The 21,487-nt window shown below is 34.0% G+C and overlaps 1 protein-coding gene across 1 annotated transcript in view; it reads right to left on the reverse strand.

The window, feature by feature from the left end:
- The window catches only part of LOC108904991 (glutamate receptor ionotropic, NMDA 2D-like), a 49,137-nt gene that overhangs the window by 17,482 nt on the left and 10,168 nt on the right, over positions 1 to 21,487 (reverse strand). Inside the window, exons 2-3 of the mRNA XM_018707741.1 lie at positions 15,045 to 15,257; positions 6,347 to 6,514 (exon numbers count right to left, since the gene is read on the reverse strand). Coding sequence (XP_018563257.1) covers positions 6,347 to 6,514; positions 15,045 to 15,257 — 381 coding nt within the window. The remainder of the gene's footprint in view (positions 1 to 6,346; positions 6,515 to 15,044; positions 15,258 to 21,487) is intronic.

Consider the following 21,487-nt stretch of genomic DNA (forward strand, 5'->3'; position numbering starts at 1 on the left):
TATACAGGGTGTAACAAAAAAGGTGGGCTGGCTATACATAGCCATATTGTACTCATCAAGGCGATCAAAAAAGTTTATATACACATCTGCTCTAAAATGATTCGTTTCTGAGTTATGGACACTTTAATCTTGGTCTGATAAATAACGTTTTTTTATTTATTTTAAATGAGTAACAAATAATGAAAACTACAACAACAGTAAATGAACTTAAAGGAGATGTTCAAAATGACCTCCATGAACACCAATGCATTGTTGAGCTCGTCTTGTCATGGACTGCCTCACTCGCTCAAAAATTCCTGGTGTGTTCCGAATTCTCTGGCATCCGTTTTCTACTCTCTGCCGAAGATCCTCGATATCCTGAACTGGAGTAGAATACACCATTGATTTTAGATGACCCCATACGAAGAAATCAAGGGGATTTAGATCCGGGGAACGTGCAGGCCACGCTATAGGTCCTGCCCGGCCAATCCACCTTCCAGGATATGCTTCGTTTAAAAATTCACGTGCTATGAGACTGAAATGGGCCGGCGCCCCATCATGCATGAACCATATGCGTGCTCTAAAATTCAGTGGAACATCCTCCAACATGTTTGGTAGATCATTTTCTAAGAAATTACGATAATTTTGGCCATTAAGTCGTCCGGGAAGAACAAAAGGGCCTATCAAGAAATCACCAATGATGCCTGCCCAAACATTAATTGAAAATTGATGTTGATGTCTGGATTGAATAATGGCATGCGGATTTTCTTCATGCCATAGATGTACATTATGAAAATTGAAGATACCATCTCTTGTGAAGCCAGCTTCATCTGTGAATAATAAGGAAGGCAAAAAGAGAGGGTCGTTGGCACAAGTTTCCAATAGCCAAACACAAAAGGCTTCTCGTGCTGGGAAGTCAAGTTCACTCAGTCCTTGTACCCGGGGTAGGTGATACGGATAAAGTTGATTGGTCTTTAAAACCCGCCACACGGTCGTATGATCAACTCCTTCTCTTAATGCAATTCTTCGAGTACTGTCACCTGCTTCTTCCTCAACACGATGCAACACAGGTTCTTCCAAGCGCAATGTTCTTGCAGTTCGTGATCTACTGCGATCTCGAGCTCGCGGTTTGAAAGATCCTGTTTCCCTTAGCCTATTATGTAGCCCTTCAAAGGTTTTTTTCATTGGGTAAACGTCGGTGTGGAAAATGCTCTGCGTAAAGTCGTCTTGCTACAGCACTATTGCAGTATGCAGTACTATTGCAGTATGCCAACCCATACATCAAATGCATGCTTGACATTTCTTCAAATTAATAATCTTCCATTTTCAGTGAGTAAAATTAATTACAAAATAATGTATTAATAGAGTCAGATACTTAACTGTCACCATGATTCCAACCGCAATTATAATCTTGGATTACTTGATAATGGTCTGTCACTGTACCAGAACTATAGGAAACTAAAAACTTAAAGTGTCCATAACTCAGAAACGAAGCATTTTAGAGCAGATGTGTATATAAACTTTTTTGATCGTCTTGATGAGTACAATATGGCTATGTATAGCCAGCCCACCTTTTTTGTTACACCCTGTATATTATTTGGTTGTATATGGTAGATTGAGGTAAATGTTACATATCACCTGCAGGAAATATAAAATTTGTATAAAAGAATGAAACAAAATTCTTTAAATCTTACCTCGAAGCCTGTTTTTCTACACAAAATGTATACCGCGCAAAGCGTCCACAAATATGGTTCCCCCCTGGTTGAATCCGCGGAATCTGTCTAAAATTCATTCCTGATATTTGTGTAGCACACTGCGGATAATGTGTACGGAGAATGGTAAATATTGACTGTTATTTCTGCTATTCATATGAAATCCGTGTTAAGCCGAATCTCCTCGTCATCACACCCCAACAGCGTCAATTTGATTTCAAATGTTGACTGCGGCAGACGTGAACCCTTGGCAAGGTATAAATTTAAGTTGACGTCCTTAGTCAAATTGGTTTCTTGATTGATGTTTGAGAGGGTTCAGTATTTAAAGTGAATGGAACATTTCCGTTTAAGTTGATATAAAATTAACGCTGTGTGTTTATATTTAGCGGTCGTAGAATAATGTTTTGATACGGGCCGAGACACCGGGCTCTGCATTATTTGTTTGAGGCTTAAATTCGCATGTGCATGAGTCACAAGATGATGGTAAAGGAACACGATCTGAGTTTACTGATAACTGCAGATTGCTGGTAATTTTATGGCTTATATACAGGGTGTATCCTACGTCTACCCTACTCCCTAAATTAGGGGAGTGATTATTTGTCTCATTTTAGGCCCAAAAGTCTTAATAAACCAGGGCCCCTAAATTTACTGGTTTCCAAGGTAGAGGCCATTAAGTTTTTAAAAAATATCACTTTTTTCAATTATTTAAGGTAGATTGACGAAACTTGGGGAAATGATTTAACTAAATAAAGGTAATAACTCGGTATATTTCTATACAGGGTGTCCCGAAATTCATGCAACAAAATTTGGTCACAGATTCTTAAGACAAATTTAGGGGACCCGTATTTTTTATTTCTACCAAGTGGCCCCTTCTTTCGGAGTTACAATACAGCCCCCTGAAGTCCGCCCCTTTTTGGTACACAGGGGTTTTATGACATGTGGAATCTGATGGTACTACGTTTTTTGGCGGGGAATCCCCTTAAGACAATTTTTCGTGGGCCCCCTTGTCTTTGGAGCCAAAAAAATTTGGTCGCATATTTAAATTTCTTAAAAATTATTAGTCCACTTGAAAGCCATTAAATTTAGAAACTTTTTGTCTCATTATATTATTTTCGTAAACGCAATGTTTTCGAGAAAAATGTCAAAATGTGATCGAATCCATATCATGATTCGCCATTTTCCTCAAAAACATTGCGTTTTACGAAACAAATATCAAGAGATAAAAAAGTTTCTAAATTCAAATTTGCGACCAAATTTTACTGGTTCCAAAGACAAGGGGGCCCACGAAAAAGTGTCTTAAGGGCGTTTCTCGCCAAAAAGCGTAGCACTGTGAGATTCCACATGTCATAAAACCCCTGTCTAACAAATTTAGTGATTCTCGTACAGCATGGTTTTGAGATATAAAAAAGACTTCTTAGGGGCAGATTTCTGGGGGCTGTAACTCCGAAAGAGGCAAAAAGAAAAAATATGGGTCCCCTAAATTTGTCTTAAGAATCTATGACCAAATTTTGTTACATGAATTTCCGGACACCCTGTATAGATCTGTTAATCACTGGTGGAGATTTACGGGGGCTTTAGTGTCATATTTTTAATAAGAAAGGGATCTTCACACACTAAACCAATTTCGAGTTATAATTTTTTTGTTCATATTTCATTTTAAAATAATTTCTAATAGGTATTTTATGGTTTAGAAAAAAAAATTAAATACAAGTAGAAAATTAAGCAGATTTAAGACAACGAATCGTACATGGATGTCAGCAAGTGAGACAAATGCCAGCACAGCAAAATGAGAATGTCCACCACCTTGATAAAGTGGTAAAGGCCCAAAAAAGGTTAAATCTAAAGGCTGCAGACGTATATGGTGGAAGCGACACCATAATCGTGATACGATTCGCCCTACAAAATTCGTATGCCATCAATGAGCTGTGACTTGGATGATTGTTACAGATTAAAACAATGGAATAGGGTCGCTGGGTCTGAATCCGATGTCGGTTGACCTCTACCACCTCATATTCAAGGTCGTTTGAAGGTTAAAGCTAGAATAGGTGAAAAAAATTAGAAAAAATTTTTACGAATGCTCACCTGCCTACTTTTATCTGTTTTTCTGTCTGCCTTTTTACCTGCACACCTGTTTGTTTGCTTGTTAGTCTATATTTATCGCCGTCCTGTGTTTTCTCTCTGTCCATCTACCTGATATCCTGCCTTTTTACCTGCGTTTCTGTCGGTAATTTTGTCTATCTTCCTGTTTGACTAAATCTGAAACTTCATTGTCTTCTGTCTGTCTGTCTGGGAGCATTTAGTGAAGAACAAGGAGAAATAATGCTCCCGAACATGAATGACTCCGAAGAAAGATATCAAGGTGTTTGTGGAAAGGATATGTTAGGTATGTAACGTAAGAATAACTCATTCAAGATATACCTATGAATTTTATTCCGTACTTCTGGCCATCCCTGTATAATAATAAAGCTATGCTCGATATCACTTATGCTTTTGTAAGATAGTCTTCGTTCCTTTGTATTTTCTTAGATATAATCCCATTAATCAGGCAGTCGGCGTGAAAGGAAATTTATCAAGTTGCGAAACTATTATAATTAGCCAGTAGCCTGAATACATTATAATACCCCTACGTCTGTTCTAATCCAAACCCAGTGTATTACATAATTACGGTCAGGTTTGTCAAGTTGGTTAATCTGGAAACTAATCGAGAAATCTAATTAAATAAAGTTTGTGTCAAGCACAAAATACCCCATTAGCTGATGGAATGCACACACTAAAGCACTTAATAAGTTATTAATGACAGTGCCGTTTATGGAGGGAATGTTTCAGGATGAACTAATGGAAAAAACTGAAATTGGGCAGGGCCTACCTGGCATCTGAAGGTTCGACGAAACAGTTATCAGAAAAGATATATGTTTTTTTATGATGCAGGAAAAAACTTTGTTCTCCGTCGAGGAGTTATATTTCACCTAACAGGTTTGACCTCCTAAGATAGCCAGCAACGTTGTTGGGTGAAGTTTTATAGAAATCCTCCGGCAAAGGCTGCAACTTACCGAATATAGAGAACATAGTATTTTCCCCTGAGGGACAGGTATAGAATATTGTTGAGTCATTTTCTCCTTTTCTAAATACTACCACCATTCTGTCTCTTCGATCAAACTCATCTTGTGTAAGTAGTATATTAACCAGCAAAGACGGTTGTTAGCTCTTTCCCCGATAGGTTTGTTATGAAAACCCTAGAATGAGCTAATCTTGTCAGTAATCAAGTGTTTTTCCCCTTCCCAAATCAGGAGAGGCTATGGCAGCAGTAGAAGCTATTTCAATATCCGATTCTGGCCCAATATGTTTCGAGGCAGCACCCACTCTAATTAGAAACTTTGCTGTATCTGGAGACCACAGTGGCCAGGTGTCCAGATCGAAGTTGCTCTCTTACGATTTTAATCGATTTGCAATGTTGCAATTGTTCCAGGCATATATTTCTGCTAATAGTTGTGTAGGTACCAAGGCTTGACAGCCTGGATTTCGGATTGTAATTATATATACTCATACCTTCTGGAGTTTTGGATCTGCCTGCATATCCAAAGCTATTTGTCTTCAGCAGGTTAGTTCTATTCCAATTCCAGTTGAGAGGCAGTTTGAAATTAATTTGTGTACCATGACATCCGTGATCACCGACAGATTGTTGTGGCTTTCCATATCTTTCAGCAATATCAAGTGTACCATTGTATCAGCCGCTTGCCTTAATCTGTGTATACACATCTAACTTTTCTGTTCAGTAATATACGAAGAAGTGGTAAGTGCAGGTGGATATCCAAAGCAGCTGGCGGTGTAGAGCTGATTGCACCAGTAATCACTAGGCTTAAATAAGAGACTTTAGCATTGATTGAACTTTGAAGACACCAAACTGTCGAATCGTATGCGATCATAGACTTTATGGCCATCAAATACATCCATATAGTTATTTCGAGGATTTCGACAAGAATGTCCACAGTGACATTCTTACTTTGTGTAGTACTTTCATCAGCCCTCAATTAGTCTATCTCATTTAATCTATTCTTATAGCTGGGAAAATTCGCCTAAAAACCAGCTATTTGATCTATTACTATTTTATTCACAACATTCTAAGAACTTATTTAAATATCTTGGATACCATGGGCTAAACCGATGCAGTTACTCGATACCAGATGCGCAACACATGCCTCCGACGATCTAAGTCAACTTGTTCAAAAACATTGATAAATTTCATGAGGCCTTCTCCGAAGGACTGCGATGGTCGAGCTTTACAAATTCCCCGTTGACAAGAGGCACCAGTTTCTCAACGACTTTATGGCGACTCTAAACCTACTTGAAAACCCTTAACATTTCAATAATTATTGTTGACTGAATTGACCCTTCCGTTTCGAGAACTAACAATAATCTATCACGAGTCCCGGCTTTTGTTACAACTTGTGGATTTTCTGAACCCCAAATGCGACAGTTTTGCGATTAACGAGGCCATCAAGATGAAAATCAACCTCATCGCTGAAGATGAATTTGCTCGAAAAATTAGCATCCCCTTGTTTGTTCCATAATCTGGTCAAAAAACTCTCCTTGCTCTACGTCGTCAGTAGGTTTCAGTTTTTCAGTCAATTGAACTTTGTAAGCATGAAGATGCAAACCTTTACGCTGTAGAGAGTTTCTGGAGTCCAATTCTTGAGGACGGTGCGGTATTGATGTTCCTGGACTCTCAGCAACACTCTCACGACTCTCATGAACTGCTTCGATGTGTTAATGTATTGAACGACTTGTTGAAGGACAGCCAGAGTCTTTACGATAACTAATTGATCCTGAATTTTTCAATTAATCTCTTCGCAGTTGAAACGAAGTAAAACACTATTCCAACTATGCTTTGTACGAAAATTGTCAACCGTAGCAGCTTAACCTTCATTAATTTTAAAATGTTCAACAACGTAAACGCGTTATTCTTTCGTGTACTGCTCCATTTTTAATAACCCTGCACTGTCAGCTACCACAATGTCTTTCTTTTTCGTTGGCAACGCTTTACGGCACAAATGGCGCTAAATTCAAATCTTGCGTGAATTTTGGGACACTCGATATAATTATGTTTCTTAATTTAATATACAAAAGCACACTAGTATATTACCTGCTGTACTACCTTCCTACAGTTTATTACGACACACTTTGTATGCATTATGACTCAACTTGCTTGCACCGCTCCGAAGCCGAATAACATATGATCAAGTTATCTCGCTGAATATTAAACGGGTTGCGACCGAAAATGTGAGAAAGCTGTAAATTACACTAACCCGGGTCGAATTTGATACTCAGAAAATCTAGGTTTCAGGGAAAATGTCAGAGCGCCCACATGGTTGTATCCTTCCTGAAATTCTGCCCTTCTAATTAGGGATCTTGCAACTTGAGTATGGGGGTTATAGTGAGAAGTATTTTACACCGCTAAGGTAAATGCTGTAAAAAATTTACGTATCAGTTTAATAAAAAAAAATTCTTCCACAAAGATCGTATTTGTTATCAAAACTAAAAAATTACGAGTAGGTCATATATGAAAATTTATTATCATAAATATTATATTAAGATTTATCAATACTTAATTATTTGTAATATTTTCGACAACAATAATAACAATAATACAGGTAGAATGTAATTGATTATTTATCAGGTCCTTACCTTAATTGATTTTTATTTACTTGGGAACTTTTATTTGTTTCTTTAAATATATTTTTTAATATTTTCCTTAACTTATAACTTTAAGTGATCTTGATTATTATTCTATAAATAAAATACTAATAATTGAAACAATAAGTCTCTTGCCTCAGGAGTGGTTCCAAATTAAAAAAAAAATAAAAATTTTTTTTTAATATATATATCAACAGTATATCAACAATATATTTCAATTATAATACATGTAGTGACTGACTATCTATTTTTATATCTTTGTTCTGGAAAATGGAATTATTTGTACATGACTACATGTAGTTCCTACATCAACAAAATTTGGTTCTTGAACTATATCGTGAACTATTTTTTTTTAATTTTATACAAATCGCCAAATTTTATTATTATTTTTTTTAACTAGTTAACTAGTTTGGTTATATTTTATGTCTACAGCTAGCAAAAGTCTTTAATAACTAAAATCGATACTCAATGTCATCAGTGATCATTTAACTTTTAATGTCATTATACTTTGATATACTCAACAAATACTTTTTCACTTACTGTTTGTCAGTCCAGTACTTTTAAAGCCTTGCATATATTGTATTCCACTTGCCCTTACTGTTTCTACACTAGGATTCACCGTCTACTTGAATTCAAGTAAAAACATCTGTGCTTTCTTCTACTAGATCATAACTGCTAAATGTTGACTACAATATACTTTAATTTCTAATTCTCCTCCAGCAATGTATGTTGTAATAACACATTGATTTTTTTCTGACTATATCTGTATATTTTCTTATAATTATCATCAAGTATAATTATCAACCTTATGTCAAAAAAACTATCTTGATATCTCTCGACCACCTTCTTCCTTTTTTAAAAAAAAAAAAAAATTGATACTACAAAACCCCGTTACCATACAAAAATTTTAATAATTTACAAAGTTCCTACATCTAATAACAATATTTTCTTTAATTTAATTTTCCAAATGATTATTATTAATAAGTAATTCTGAATATACTAGGGAAAAAGATGTTTGAAAGAATGTACTAAAAGAGTTTTGCGGCGATTTTGTTGTCCTTACCTTTGAGGGTTTCACTATGTCGGCTCACTCGCTTGCAGCAGGAACTAGCACCCTTGCATCAATTTTGTCTATCACTATCATATGTACCATATATACAATTAGTCCAAATTTGAGATCTCAGTTGCGTATTGTCTTGGTAAAAGCTTTTCACATACACACACTTTTTGAATGTTGAATGTCGACCTATCTGCCGACTCTTCTCCCCTCTCATCGAGTCTTTTTCCCCACCCTCGGTTCGAGGACAAGGACAACATGAAATTAAATCGCGGAACGCACGGTGATTTAAATAAAAAATAAATTAAGAGAGAAACGCAAACAAATTCTAATAATAATAATTAAATAATTTAATTCCATCTTTTAAATCACTATGACATTTCATTTTATACAATATAACTTTTTAGCTTTTTTGTCACTTATTGTTCAGTCATTGTTTAATTCAAATCTTAATACGGAAATAATCTAAGTTTATTCTAAATTTAATTTATCAAAATCACTTGAAGTCGTATGTATTTCATTATATTTTGTTTATCTATTTTGTATTTAAGGTAATTGTATACTAGGAATTATCAGGTTAAGAAAAGTTCATAGTATTGCTTCGGCCAAATAGAAATGTTTATAGTTATTATTTCAGAAACTTTATTTTTTAAACGTATGTACTCTACAGTGTGTAAGAAGTTTGACTGCTATTACTTCATGAGACAGAGTAATTGTAAATAAACAAAATAGTTGCATATTCCAGGGGCGTAAGATTAACAGTTTTCAAAATACAGCGAGTATTAATATTGGGAAGTTTCATCACAGCGTGACAACAGCTACACAGCTGGTGCATACCACGTATGCACGCGGCAGACTTGCCCTACGGCAAAAATGTAAACAACTATTATTGTGAAACATTTAGTAAATTTCAAGACAATTATTTTTCAGTTTTTAAATAAATAAAATAAAATGTATCGATTTTGTAGTACGAAGATAGTGTTGTGCTTAAATTTTAACTCGAATTTTAGTAATTATGAGTCTCTTAAAACAGGAACTTAAATTTTAATCAAATTATGAATTTGAAAAATATGTAATTAAAGTACCCAAATAATCATACGTATTCAAAATAAATTAGGTACTTACCAAAAAGCAACATTCAGTAATTTGTTCAAAATGTCCATCGCCATTGTCGACAGTTTAGTAGCTCGTGTTATCCGGCGCGCCGTTGTCACATTGCTCGATATGAATTTTATCGAATTTTAAATTTATTATAATGCTAATTAATTTTTAGAATTAAGCATAAAGAAATTTAAAAAAGTGATAAACATTGTATTTTATGGTATTCTATGCACGCAGTTATGTCAATATTCCTTAATTAATCGAACTTTTGTACATCAAGTTGAAGATTTTGATAATTTTTTTCTCGGAAATGATTGAATTTGGGACCCATTTCATATAAGGTTTTTTGGTTTATTGTAATGCATTCTATCGTCTATTAAAATTAAGGCAGTTAAACTTATAACACCCTGTATATTTTGTTATTATTATTATTATTATTATTATGTTAGCAATTTTCAATATTGTTGTAATATTTAAAAGCTTTGACTTAGTATCTCTAAAATCACAGTCACTATGTTCAATCATAGTTTTATATAAATTTTATTTTGTAAAGTTTCTAGTTTTATATTACTAAAACTTATCTATGTACTAATGATACTTGTACTTTGTGTTCCTGCAACATTTACCTATATAATTTGATTACACAATTGCGATTTTGTAAGAGAAAGCAAGGTGTAGGATTTATGATAAATTTATTTAAGTTCTGAATTAAAATGACAAAATTTATAATTAATTATACTTCAATATTAAACGGTATGCATTTATAGAAATGTTAAATTTAAATTAATTATATGCTTCTATCATCTATTTAACAAAATTATATCCGATTTCTTCAATTCTCTTTTTCTTTTCAATTATTTTCTTTTTCAAAAGTTTTTTCAGGATTTTATTTAGCTTACAATGTGGCGGCAAAATACCTCAGGAATATAAAGATAAAATATTTCTAACGATACCTATCTCTACAGGGTGTTAAAAAAAGAGTGTAAAATATTTAAGGAGGTAATAGTATGAACCAAAATAAGCAGAAAAGTCCCAATAAACATGGGTCCGCAAAGTAACGGTTGCGGAGATATGGAATGTTTTATGTTTTTAAGCCCCTTTTTTTATTTTGCAAAAACGTTGTGTATTTTCTTATAATAGTTGGTTGATGTTTAGTGAAATAAACAGTACGTATTTGACAGTTGTTCTCAGTGCACAAGTTTTCTTTCGCTATGGCTGGTTACTCTAACGCAGAATTAACAGACATGCATTTCATGTATGGTCGTGCTAATGGGAACGCCACCGAAGCGCGACGTCTTTATGTTGACGCTTATCCAAATCGCCAGATTCCTTCACAACGCATGTTTGGAAGAATTCACCAAAGATTGCGTGATACCGGTTCCTTGAGCAAACAGTGCCATTTATCCGGAAGACCAAGGTCGGTATCCACTCCTAGAGCAGAAGAAGAAATTCTAGCACTGGTAGAGCAGAATCCAGGTACGAGTGTGCGGAGAATATCAGCCGAGGTAGGAATTAGTGGTCCTCTTGTTTGGAGAATCCTTCACGAGCAACTGCTTTATCCATACCATGTGCAACGAGTACAGGCCTTAAATCCAATAAATGATCATCAAGCACGTTTGGTTTTTTGCCGCTGGTTTCTACGTCATGATGCTGAAGACCCTCGTTTTCTTGCAAACATTCTTTTTACTGATGAGGCCGGGTTCACAAGAAATGGAGTGTTTAATTTTCACAATACGCATATTTGGGCCGACGAAAATCCTCATGCTCTAATAGAATCTGGACATCAGGCACGTTTTTCATTAAACATTTGGATGGGTATTGTAGGTGACAGGTTTCTAGGTCCTGTTGTTTTACCAAACCGATTAACAGGCGCTGCTTACCTCAACTTTCTGCAGAACACACTGTATGAGTTTTTGGAAGACATTCCTTTGAATCAGAGGCAACAAATGTGGTTCCAGCATGATGGTGCTCCAGCTCATTTTTCCATGGCCGTTAGAGAGCATTTACACCAAACTTTTCCACATAGATGGGTAGGAAGGGCCGGACCTGTTTTATGGCCTCCAAGATCGCCTGATCTGAACCCTCTAGATTTCTTTGTTTGGGGATATTTGAAGACATTAGTGTATGGTACTCCTGTAAATAGCCTGGAAGAGCTGCAGCTACGGATTAATCAAAAGTGTCAAGAAATCCAAACCAAGGAGGGTGTTTTCGAAAGAGTTCGAATATCGTTGAGACGAAGATGTCGTGCCTGCTTGGAAATGGACGGAGGGCACTTTGAACATCTTCTGTAACTTTGTTTTTTGTTTGTTAAAAGCTTCCTTTGTCGGCTTATTCCTAATAAAATAAAATGTTTGAAAAACGAATAGTGGTCCATATCTCCGCATTCGTTACTTTGCGGACCTATGTTTATTAAGACTTTTCTGCTTATTTTGGTTCATACTATTACCTCCTGAAATATTTTACAGTCTTTTTTTAACACCCTGTATAAACACTCTTCGATATTTTAGAAAATTTTGACTGCATTTCTCATAGATTTACAAAGAAAAATGTATTAACTTTCATAAATGTTATATTATATACTTTTTCCTCTAAATAACAATTTTTCTAGGAACAAACATTCACGATTACTATCCTCAACATCATTGTTTAGTAAAATTTGAATATTAATATATTGTAGCTAGGGGACCAATAATATATATACAGCTGGAACTTAATCTGCTTTTAATTCATTAAAACAGGCCGGCAGCAACCACAGCCATTGTAAATGTGATATATAAAATATTTTGTGTATACGAACCCTTTGCTTTGCGTAAGATAATAGCCATATTGTTATCGTTATACTGCTCTTGTACAATTTAGAGAGTTGGTTGGACGTAAGGTTTTAAATATTCCATTTAATACTGAAAATCCAAATGTCTTTTACATCCTGCAAATTATGAATTACAGTTCCCTAAAACCGTTAATTGACAATAATTTATTACAATTTCTAATAATACAAAAGGAACATCTTTCTAATTGAATTGTCCACAATTATCCACAGTTAGTTATTAAGGATATACCCGACAAAATAAATTAATTAAGATGTATGAATTCGCAGTCAAGGTATTGAAATTAATTAACGTATTTTCAAAATGACCAACCAGTTTCCGTCTAAAAGCAGATACAATATTTTTTAACGTTAATTCTATTTGGTTTGCAGAATAATCTGATCTAGTACCAATAGACCTTTTTTGTAGTCATTTAAGTCAAAATTTTGAAATAAATGTTAAAGATCATAAATAAAAAATCAAAATACGGTACAACTTCGTACACATTTCTCTTGAAAGTGGTTATCGAAGTTTGAAAGTAGCTTTATAGTCAGTGATTTGAGAAACATTCGAATTTATGATCTCATTGCACCATCCGGGAGGTGCGAGAGTGTAGAACCATCAAACTCTGTGGGAACATGGATCACATATATCTGGGGTCCAAAATTATGTGATTGGCTTCCCTAACCCTAGAACCTCGTAACAACTTCTTAACCCAGCATGTGTGAAGATGTATAACTACGAAGCTCTCTGGGAACATTGCTGTCTTATGTCAGGGATTCGAAACTACATCACTGAGAGTTGGCAGGCTTCCCCATAATCCTGAGTGTACGAAAATGTATAACCAGGAACGAGGAACTGAGTCAGTAATCTTGTTTTTGTTGTAATCACTTAACCAGGAGGCAGAACTTCAGCAGGGTGTAAGCTCCTGTAGACCCATGATCTGGGACATACAGACTTAGGTTACAAGAGATTTTTCTCTTTGTATCTATATTGAAAAAACGTAATAGTACTTCCTAGCCGACACTTTTCTCAGCTCCTTGCGTTCCAGGATATGCAGATAAGTTTCATCCGCAGAGTCACATCCCCGGCAGACCGAACTATCTACAACCTTCAGCCTATGTAGATGTTTCCTAAAGTGACAGTGTTCCGATATAAGTCTTGTCGTTTTTCTGAACCGAATTTTATTCAAGCTCAACAACTCAATCATTCCTTTCTGCAAAGGGTATTCCATAAGTTCCTTCGCATGGCTTTGCCCTAGCCTTGAAGCCCAATATTTCGTATGTCCTGATTCAGTCCATTTGCCCAAAACCCCCGTGACCATACTCTGAGATGTACCACAGAAGGGCGCCAGACCAATGAACTCTGTTTCTGATCCCTTCCTAGCAAGTTCATTCGCTTTCTCATTTCAAGTTTTCAACTTACCTTGTGTGTGTCTAAAGAAAGCCTTAATTGCTGCTTGACTGTCAGAGAATGTATGAGTATATGTTTATAACCTCTACATTCTCTACATTCTCAGCTAAACACGCCATTATTGCGAAGATTTCTGCTTGAAATACAGTGGGAGAGCTCTCCAAACTGTAGCTTACACTCCATTTGGATATGAGTCCACGCATTTTTTCACCGTTCCCCTGGATCCGTCCGTAAACCATACCAGGCTCCATTTTTCCAAGGTATCGATCATGTCGTTTACCGTCCCCAGAGTTGGTTCCGACATAGATGTTTCCATAATCCTGGAATAGGGACTGTCTCTCCAGTTATTGTTCCTGAGCCAGTATGCTGCTAACCACGCTTCTCATTCCACCACCACATGAAGTGGTGGTAGATGACTTCTAGTGCAGCTGTCGGGGTCGATACATCGTGCTCATTATACCCAAACGGGCCAAGTTCTGGATTTTTCTTCAGTTTTTCCGTCAATAAGGTCTGTCGTGTTTTTTGTCACCATACTACTGCGCCATAAATTATCCTAGGTCTTACTATCGATGTATACAACCTGTATGCCATCCTTGGTTTCATTTCCCAGGTTTTACCGATAAGGCACACACAATAAGGCTTCGACTTCTTCCAAATGGGCATTCCTGGTAAGCTCATCACTCCTAGATATTTCTCTTTTGATTAATTTTTAAGATATAGTAAGTATTGTTTAAATGGATTCACATTTTGTCTTTTTGTCCTAAAATTGCCGTTCTTATTATATATCAACATATGTAAAACCTTGGTCTGTTTTTGGAATTTTCATCTAAAGGTGTTCTTTCCTTTCATAAATACTCATGCCATATATTATCATAACCCGATAATTATTAATTCATCCCGAATCCTTATATCCTTCTCTTCTTATACAGTTTGATAAATTTTTGTCGAGTTTACAGTATATTTTCAAAAATAATTAGTTGAGTTGACTTGTCTATGGGTCTGTTTCTTCTGCAAACCCACATAATTGATGTTAGAGATAAGTAAAGATTATTAAGATAATTAAAAAAAATCGTTAAATTCAACCTTTATCACCACTGACCCTTGAAAGAAACGTAAAATTACAACAGGATTTGGAGATTTTCCAAAGAATATGTATAGGCGTTAATTTGCAAGACCTAAATGTTTTGATAACTGTGGAAATTAGATACACAATTGTAACTTTGTGTCTGATATGTATACACACATACACATGCATACCTATCTAACATTATCCGCATTATTCACCTGATTAAATGACACCTTCATATTAAAACCGCTGGGCGAGAGCCACTCGAACAGGAATATTGTGAATGTAGCCGCCTGGATTGCAACAACCCCTACCAACATCCACGATGCGGTATCGAACGGCTCCAAGAATGCAGTGGGAGAGATAATGCCCGTACGTTTCGCCACAACTATTGCAATCCCGGTTTCCATAAATGGTACGCTGAAATCCACCTGTAACAAAATACATATTAATTGGCAATATATAGTAACTTACTCGATGGATCGTTGGAGTAAGGAGCAATTGAGTCTCCACTAATACAGAAAAATATTGAGTCACATAAAGTGAAGGAGATATTTTGATTGGTCAACGGTATAAGTGATTGCAGTATTTGGATGCGCTAAACACCACGCCATTATTAAAATTTACCTATAACCTCAATATTTCTCAGAAAATCCACTATTTGGATGAAAACTGGGCTAAATATGGATCAAAATTGATTTTTTCGTAGTATTTTGGCCAGTTTTCACCCAAATAGTGAATTTACTGAGCAGTATCGAGGTCATTGGTAAATTTTAATAATGGCATTGTGTTCAGCGCTCAAAATACTACGAAAATAATATGATTGGACAAAATTTAGAAAAAAAAATCAGTTTTGATCCATATTTGGGCCAGTTTTCATCAAAATAGTGGCTTTTTTGAGAAATATAAAGGTCAGGGGTAAATTTTACCAAGTGGATCGTGTTCAGAGCCTCAAAAACCTACAAAAATGATAAATTTGGACAGAATTTAGGAAAAAATTTGGACAAAATTTAGGAAAAAAAACAGTTTTGACCCATGTTCGGATCAGTGTTCATCCAAATAGTGGATTTTCTGAAAAATATGGAGATCATGGGTAATTTTTACTACTGGTATCATGTTCAGCGCTTTGAAATAATACGAAAATGTTATATTTGGACAAAATTTAGGAAAAAATCAGTTTTGACTCATATTTAGGCCAGTTTTCACCTAAATACTGAGTTTTCTGAGAAATATCGAGGTCATGGGTAAATTTTACTAATGGCATCGTGTTCAGCGCCTCAAAATGGTACCTATAATAGGACAAAATTTAGGAAAAGCAGAATGAACTTCTGGTTGAGATTTACCTACTTATCTTATTTTATCTGTAAGATATTAAATAGGTACATTACCTGAAGGGTATTCCCCATTTAAGTCAGGATGAAATAAGGAGCAAAGGCTTTTACTTTTTCAATACTCTTTTTTTTCTCATGAAAGAGTCATCTCCTAAAAGACAAGTTACTGAAAATCTATTATCCTCAATATTTCCTAAACCGTTTACGAGAAAATGAAAAATGTTTTTAACATATAAATACACGTAATCGTAATTTTTTTTTTATTTTTGAAATTAAAATGTATAGTTTTTGCACCACATTCTCAGAGCGATATAAATGGAAAACAGCAAACAAGTTTTTCTTAAAATGTGACCTCATTCTAGGCAATTATCGTGCTCTTGACTGTTATTTGGAAAATAGCATTAACAAAAAAAGTTTCAGAAACAAAGTATTCCTAACTGCGGAAATTTAAATGAATACCGCCAGGCAATTAGCGTTCAGAGTTTTTATTTTGTTGGAGTTTCGTTGCCAATACACTCGTTCATCACTACGTTGGCATTGCAAAACCAACACAAAATACACGACTGATTTTTAAATTTCCCGATTATGATGGATCTATTTTTAATAACTAGCGTTCTGTTAATTTATTACCAATTGCACCATTAATGCTATAGTTCCTCTACAGTATATTTTACTTAAATTTATCTAAATTATTTATCATATTTTTGATCGGAAATCAAGCAAAATATCTCAATTTAATTTCACAGAACCGTCTACTTTGGTGTTTCTATATATCCGCAGATAACAATTTTCATTTTCTCTACAAAAGAGTTTTATTTTGTTATAGGTAATAGGATAATACCCTCCTGCTTGGCTCTATCTCAAATCTTGGAATTCTAAACCGGAAAACAATTATTTCACCGCTTTTAATGCTACGTCAACAATTATCTCGACAAGGGGAATTTGTAGAGATTAAAAAAGCTTCAGCTACACGTATTTAGTAGTGTGACGAATGTAACTAATTTACTAATTCACGTCATATGCCCATTGAACTAAATACATATTTGTAATCAGAAAATAGATAAGTCAAATAAAAGAGTTTGTTTTAAACCCTTATTGTCATTACTATTAACATATACCATATCAACATAACCAAGAAAAATCAAATATTGGCCCAGATGAGGTCTTGCGCGTGCAAAAACAAAAACCCAGACCCTAAAATGTCTGTCCAATACAATACAGGGTGTCCCACCACGAACTTCATCGATGGATATCTGGCAAACCGCTCGAAGGATTTTTTTAAAATTGTGATGGTGTAAAACGGACCGTGCTCTACCAAGCAAAAATATTTTCAAGGTCATCATACTTCCGGTTATACCGAAAGTCGATACTAACTTTCTTATTTTAAATGGAACCCCCTGTATATTATTGAATTTTTGGAAAGAGCATCTATTTTTAAGTTGAAAACATATAGCAAAAATTGACAGATGCAGACTGTCAGCAGTTTTTCCGAAAACAGGTTTATTTTTTTGTGAAAATTGGACATTTTGTAGAGGTAGACCTAATTTATCGAATTTGACATACAATTTTCCAGTTTTTATACAGGGCGGTCAAAAAAATTATCGAATATGAATTTCAGAAAAAATGGAAAACTCGAAATTTTTAAATGGAAACCCCTAATTTTTGTAACGTATTCGCATTCTGCACTAAAATTAAGTGTAACTTTGTTAAAGTTTCCCTATACCTAAACCCAGTGGATTTCATTTTATTTATGAATAAACATTTCCTTTTTCTTAAAATGATATAAGTAACAATCAACATGACAACTGTCACAGGTTTCAATTCCTGGATTAGCTGAATTTATTTTCATGTTTATTGTTTATTGGTCCCTTCACCTGGATATAACGAGCCTCTGTCGGAATACCACATTCCGGTTACGTTACTGTTAATTATGTTTATGCGGTTACGTTAACACTGTCTGAAGTTGACAAGCTTGGCACGTTAATTACCCATTACTCGTCTCAACATTACGAACCAGACCAAATGGGTAATATAAAAATAATATTTAACCACATCCAGTAAAATTTTTCTTACACGCAAAATAAAAAGCAAAAGGAGGAAGACATACACCGTACGTTTAGAATAGTCCGTTTTTTTTTTCAACTTTTGAACTGGAGAATTTAAAACAAAAATTTTTATGTAAAATAAACTTTTTGATGGCAAATTTTAATTTTAAATATGGCAAATGAGGCTATGTCGTTATTTTATGACAGTTTAAATCCAAACATGCTACACTTATTTTATGAACTCAAAATATAACCGCCATTCCCGGTTTCGTTCCCAGTACTGTTTTAAAAGAATAGTACCGATTAAATAACCCAGTATTGTTTAAAAAAATAAAATAAATTTTCTAGTCTTTCACATCTTTTGCAAGAAACTCTTTTCCTAATATCGACAAAAAAAGTCGCATGGATTATTATTTTTCGATGGCAAACCCTGAATATCCACAAGAATATTATATTATTATATTAGGATTAAAAGTGTTACTTTTATGGCGAGATGAAAAAGACACTTTTAATCCGAGAAAAACATGCTATTTTTTCTGCAACCGAAATCCCCATTTAATTATTAATTTGTGGTTTGAAATTATTCAAACCAAATTTGGATAATAAAGCAAAGTAGGTAAGTAGGATATATCAATGTGGTCATCGTTATAGTCAAACATTATAGTCCAGGCGGTATCTGTTTCGGGTTGGGTAAAACGTATATGATCGGAGATTTTTGCTTTAACGGTTTCTAAACAACATTAGAAATCATAATTTTTCTATGCAAATAAAAAAAAATGTGGGCTTAATTGTTATTGCAAAAAAGTATAAAAAAATAGAAACAAATTTTTTTCTTGGATTTCTCGTCGACAACTTAGCAACTATCCATTTTAGACAAAAATGAAACAGGAAACAAAGTTTTGTAATTAAATTTTGATCAAGATAGAGTTAGTTGCAATTCGAAAAATAATTATTGTTATTGCAAAAATCGGAAAAATCATTTAAAAAATTGCAAAGATGCTAGTTTATTTGTCAATTTTTTTCAGACACTTGAATAATACCTAGGATCTTCATACTTTTCCCAATTAAACTTCTTAGTGCATAGAATCATCACACCAAATTTCATCCAATTCGGTTAGATAATTTTTACATAATAATTGTTTAAATTTTTTATTTTTTTTAAATTAAAAAATTTTCAAAATCAAATTTCTAAAAATCTAAAGCCTTTGAATACTTGAAAATTTCACCACAAAAAGAAGAGCTCTCAAGCTTTAAAATGGTTTTTGAAAAATTCAAATCGGACGATTAGGTGAGCCGTGGTGATTGTTTAAACATTTTCGCAATTTTCACGCTTATAAACAATTGCAATAATTTAATGTTTTTTTAAATTTTTTTTTATTTTAAAATATGGTTTGAAAGTACTCGGAAAGACGAGTATTTAAAAAAAAACCTGATGATCCGCCCATTATTTTCGGAGTTATAGCCCGTTAAAGTTAACCCTTATTTACAGCAAAACTATAAGGGTATAAGGGCTGTTTTTTGAACTAATAGGTTTGTCATTCCGAGTACTTTCCAGATATAAATTTTCAAAATTTGCAATCACGGGCGTCCCATTTAAAATGTCACTCAAAGATATTCAAGACCGCGTGAAATCAATGAGGTATCAGTGGTGGGGGGAGCAAACACACAGCTACTCCGATCTGAATTCTCGAGTTCAAAACTGCGACGCTCGGAAAAATTTCACTTATCTCAGCTTCTAATGGACCAATTTCGATGATTTTTTTTTAAATCGATGTCTCGCAACTTAAAAAATTCAATTATCATATTTTCAACTACCTTTTATTATTAATTATTGGACTTTTGACATGCCGATAAACAGTTACTTTAAAAAATGATTAATTTATTATGTTTATTTATTTACTATGTTAATATTCACGACCAAAATTTTTGCATGTTGCACCAGGTAATACTAGTAAGTTTGTTTAAATATTATAAAATTGTTTAAACAATAATTATTTAAATAAACAACTGAAAATTGGTATTAATTTTTAGTTGTACGATAAATTTCTAAAAATCTTTCAAAAAAAAATAAATTGTGAATAATTATAATTTTAATTTTTTCGTTTACTTTTAAAATATTTATCTAAAATTTATTTTTTATTTATAAAAAAAGTATAAGAATCTTTTGGATACTTAATTAATACCAACAACATGGTGCAACATGCAAAAATTTTGGTCGTGAAAATTAACATAGTAAATAAATAAACATAATAAATTAATCATTTTTTAAAGTAACTGTTTATCGGCATGTCAAAAGTCCAATAATTAATAATAAAATGTAGTTGAAAATATGATAATTGAATTTTTTAGTTGCGAGACATCGATTTAAAAAAAAATCATCGAAATTGGTCCATTAGACGCTGAGATAAGTGAAATTTTTCCGAGTGTCGCAATTTTGAACTCGAGAATTCAGATCGGAGTAGCTGTGTGTTTGCTCCCCCCACCACTGATACCTCATTGATTTCACGCGGTCTTGAATATCTTTGAGTGACATTTTAAATGGGACGCCCGTGATTGCAAATTTTGAAAATTTATATCTGGAAAGTACTCGGGATGACACACCTATTAGTTCAAAAAACAGCCCTTATACCCTTATAGTTTTGCTGTAAATAGGGGCTATAACTCCGAAAATAATGGGCGGATCATCAGGTTTTTTTTAAGTACTCGTCTTTCCGAGTACTTTCAAACCATATTTTAAAATAAAAAAAAAATTTCAAAAATATTAAATTATTGCAATTTTTTATAAGCGTGAAAATTGCGAAATGTTTAAACAATCACCATGGCTCACCTAAGCGTCCGAATTAAATTTTTCATAAACCATTTTAAAGCTTGAGTGTTCTTCTTTTTGTGGTGAAATTTTCAAGTATTCAAAGGCTTTAGATTTTTAGAAATTTGATTTTGAAAATTTTTTAATTTAAAAAAAATTAAAAATTTAAACAATTATTATGTAAAAATTATCTAACCGAATTGGATGAAATTTGGTGTGATGATTCTATGCACTAAGAAGTTTAATTGGGAAAAGTATGAAGATCCTAGGTATTATTCAAGTGCCTGAAAAAAATTGACAAATAAACTAGCATTTTTTGCCATTTTTTAAATGATTTTTCCGATTTTTGCAATAACAATAATTATTTTTTCGAATTGCAACTAACTCTATCTTGATCAAAATTTAATTACAAAACTTTTTTTCCTCTTCCATTTTTGTCTAAAATGAATAGTTGCTAAGTTGTCGACGAGAAATCCACG

Source organism: Anoplophora glabripennis, unplaced genomic scaffold (assembly GCF_000390285.2).
Source record: "Anoplophora glabripennis isolate ALB-LARVAE unplaced genomic scaffold, Agla_2.0 scaffold73, whole genome shotgun sequence".
Taxonomy (NCBI): domain Eukaryota; kingdom Metazoa; phylum Arthropoda; class Insecta; order Coleoptera; family Cerambycidae; genus Anoplophora; species Anoplophora glabripennis.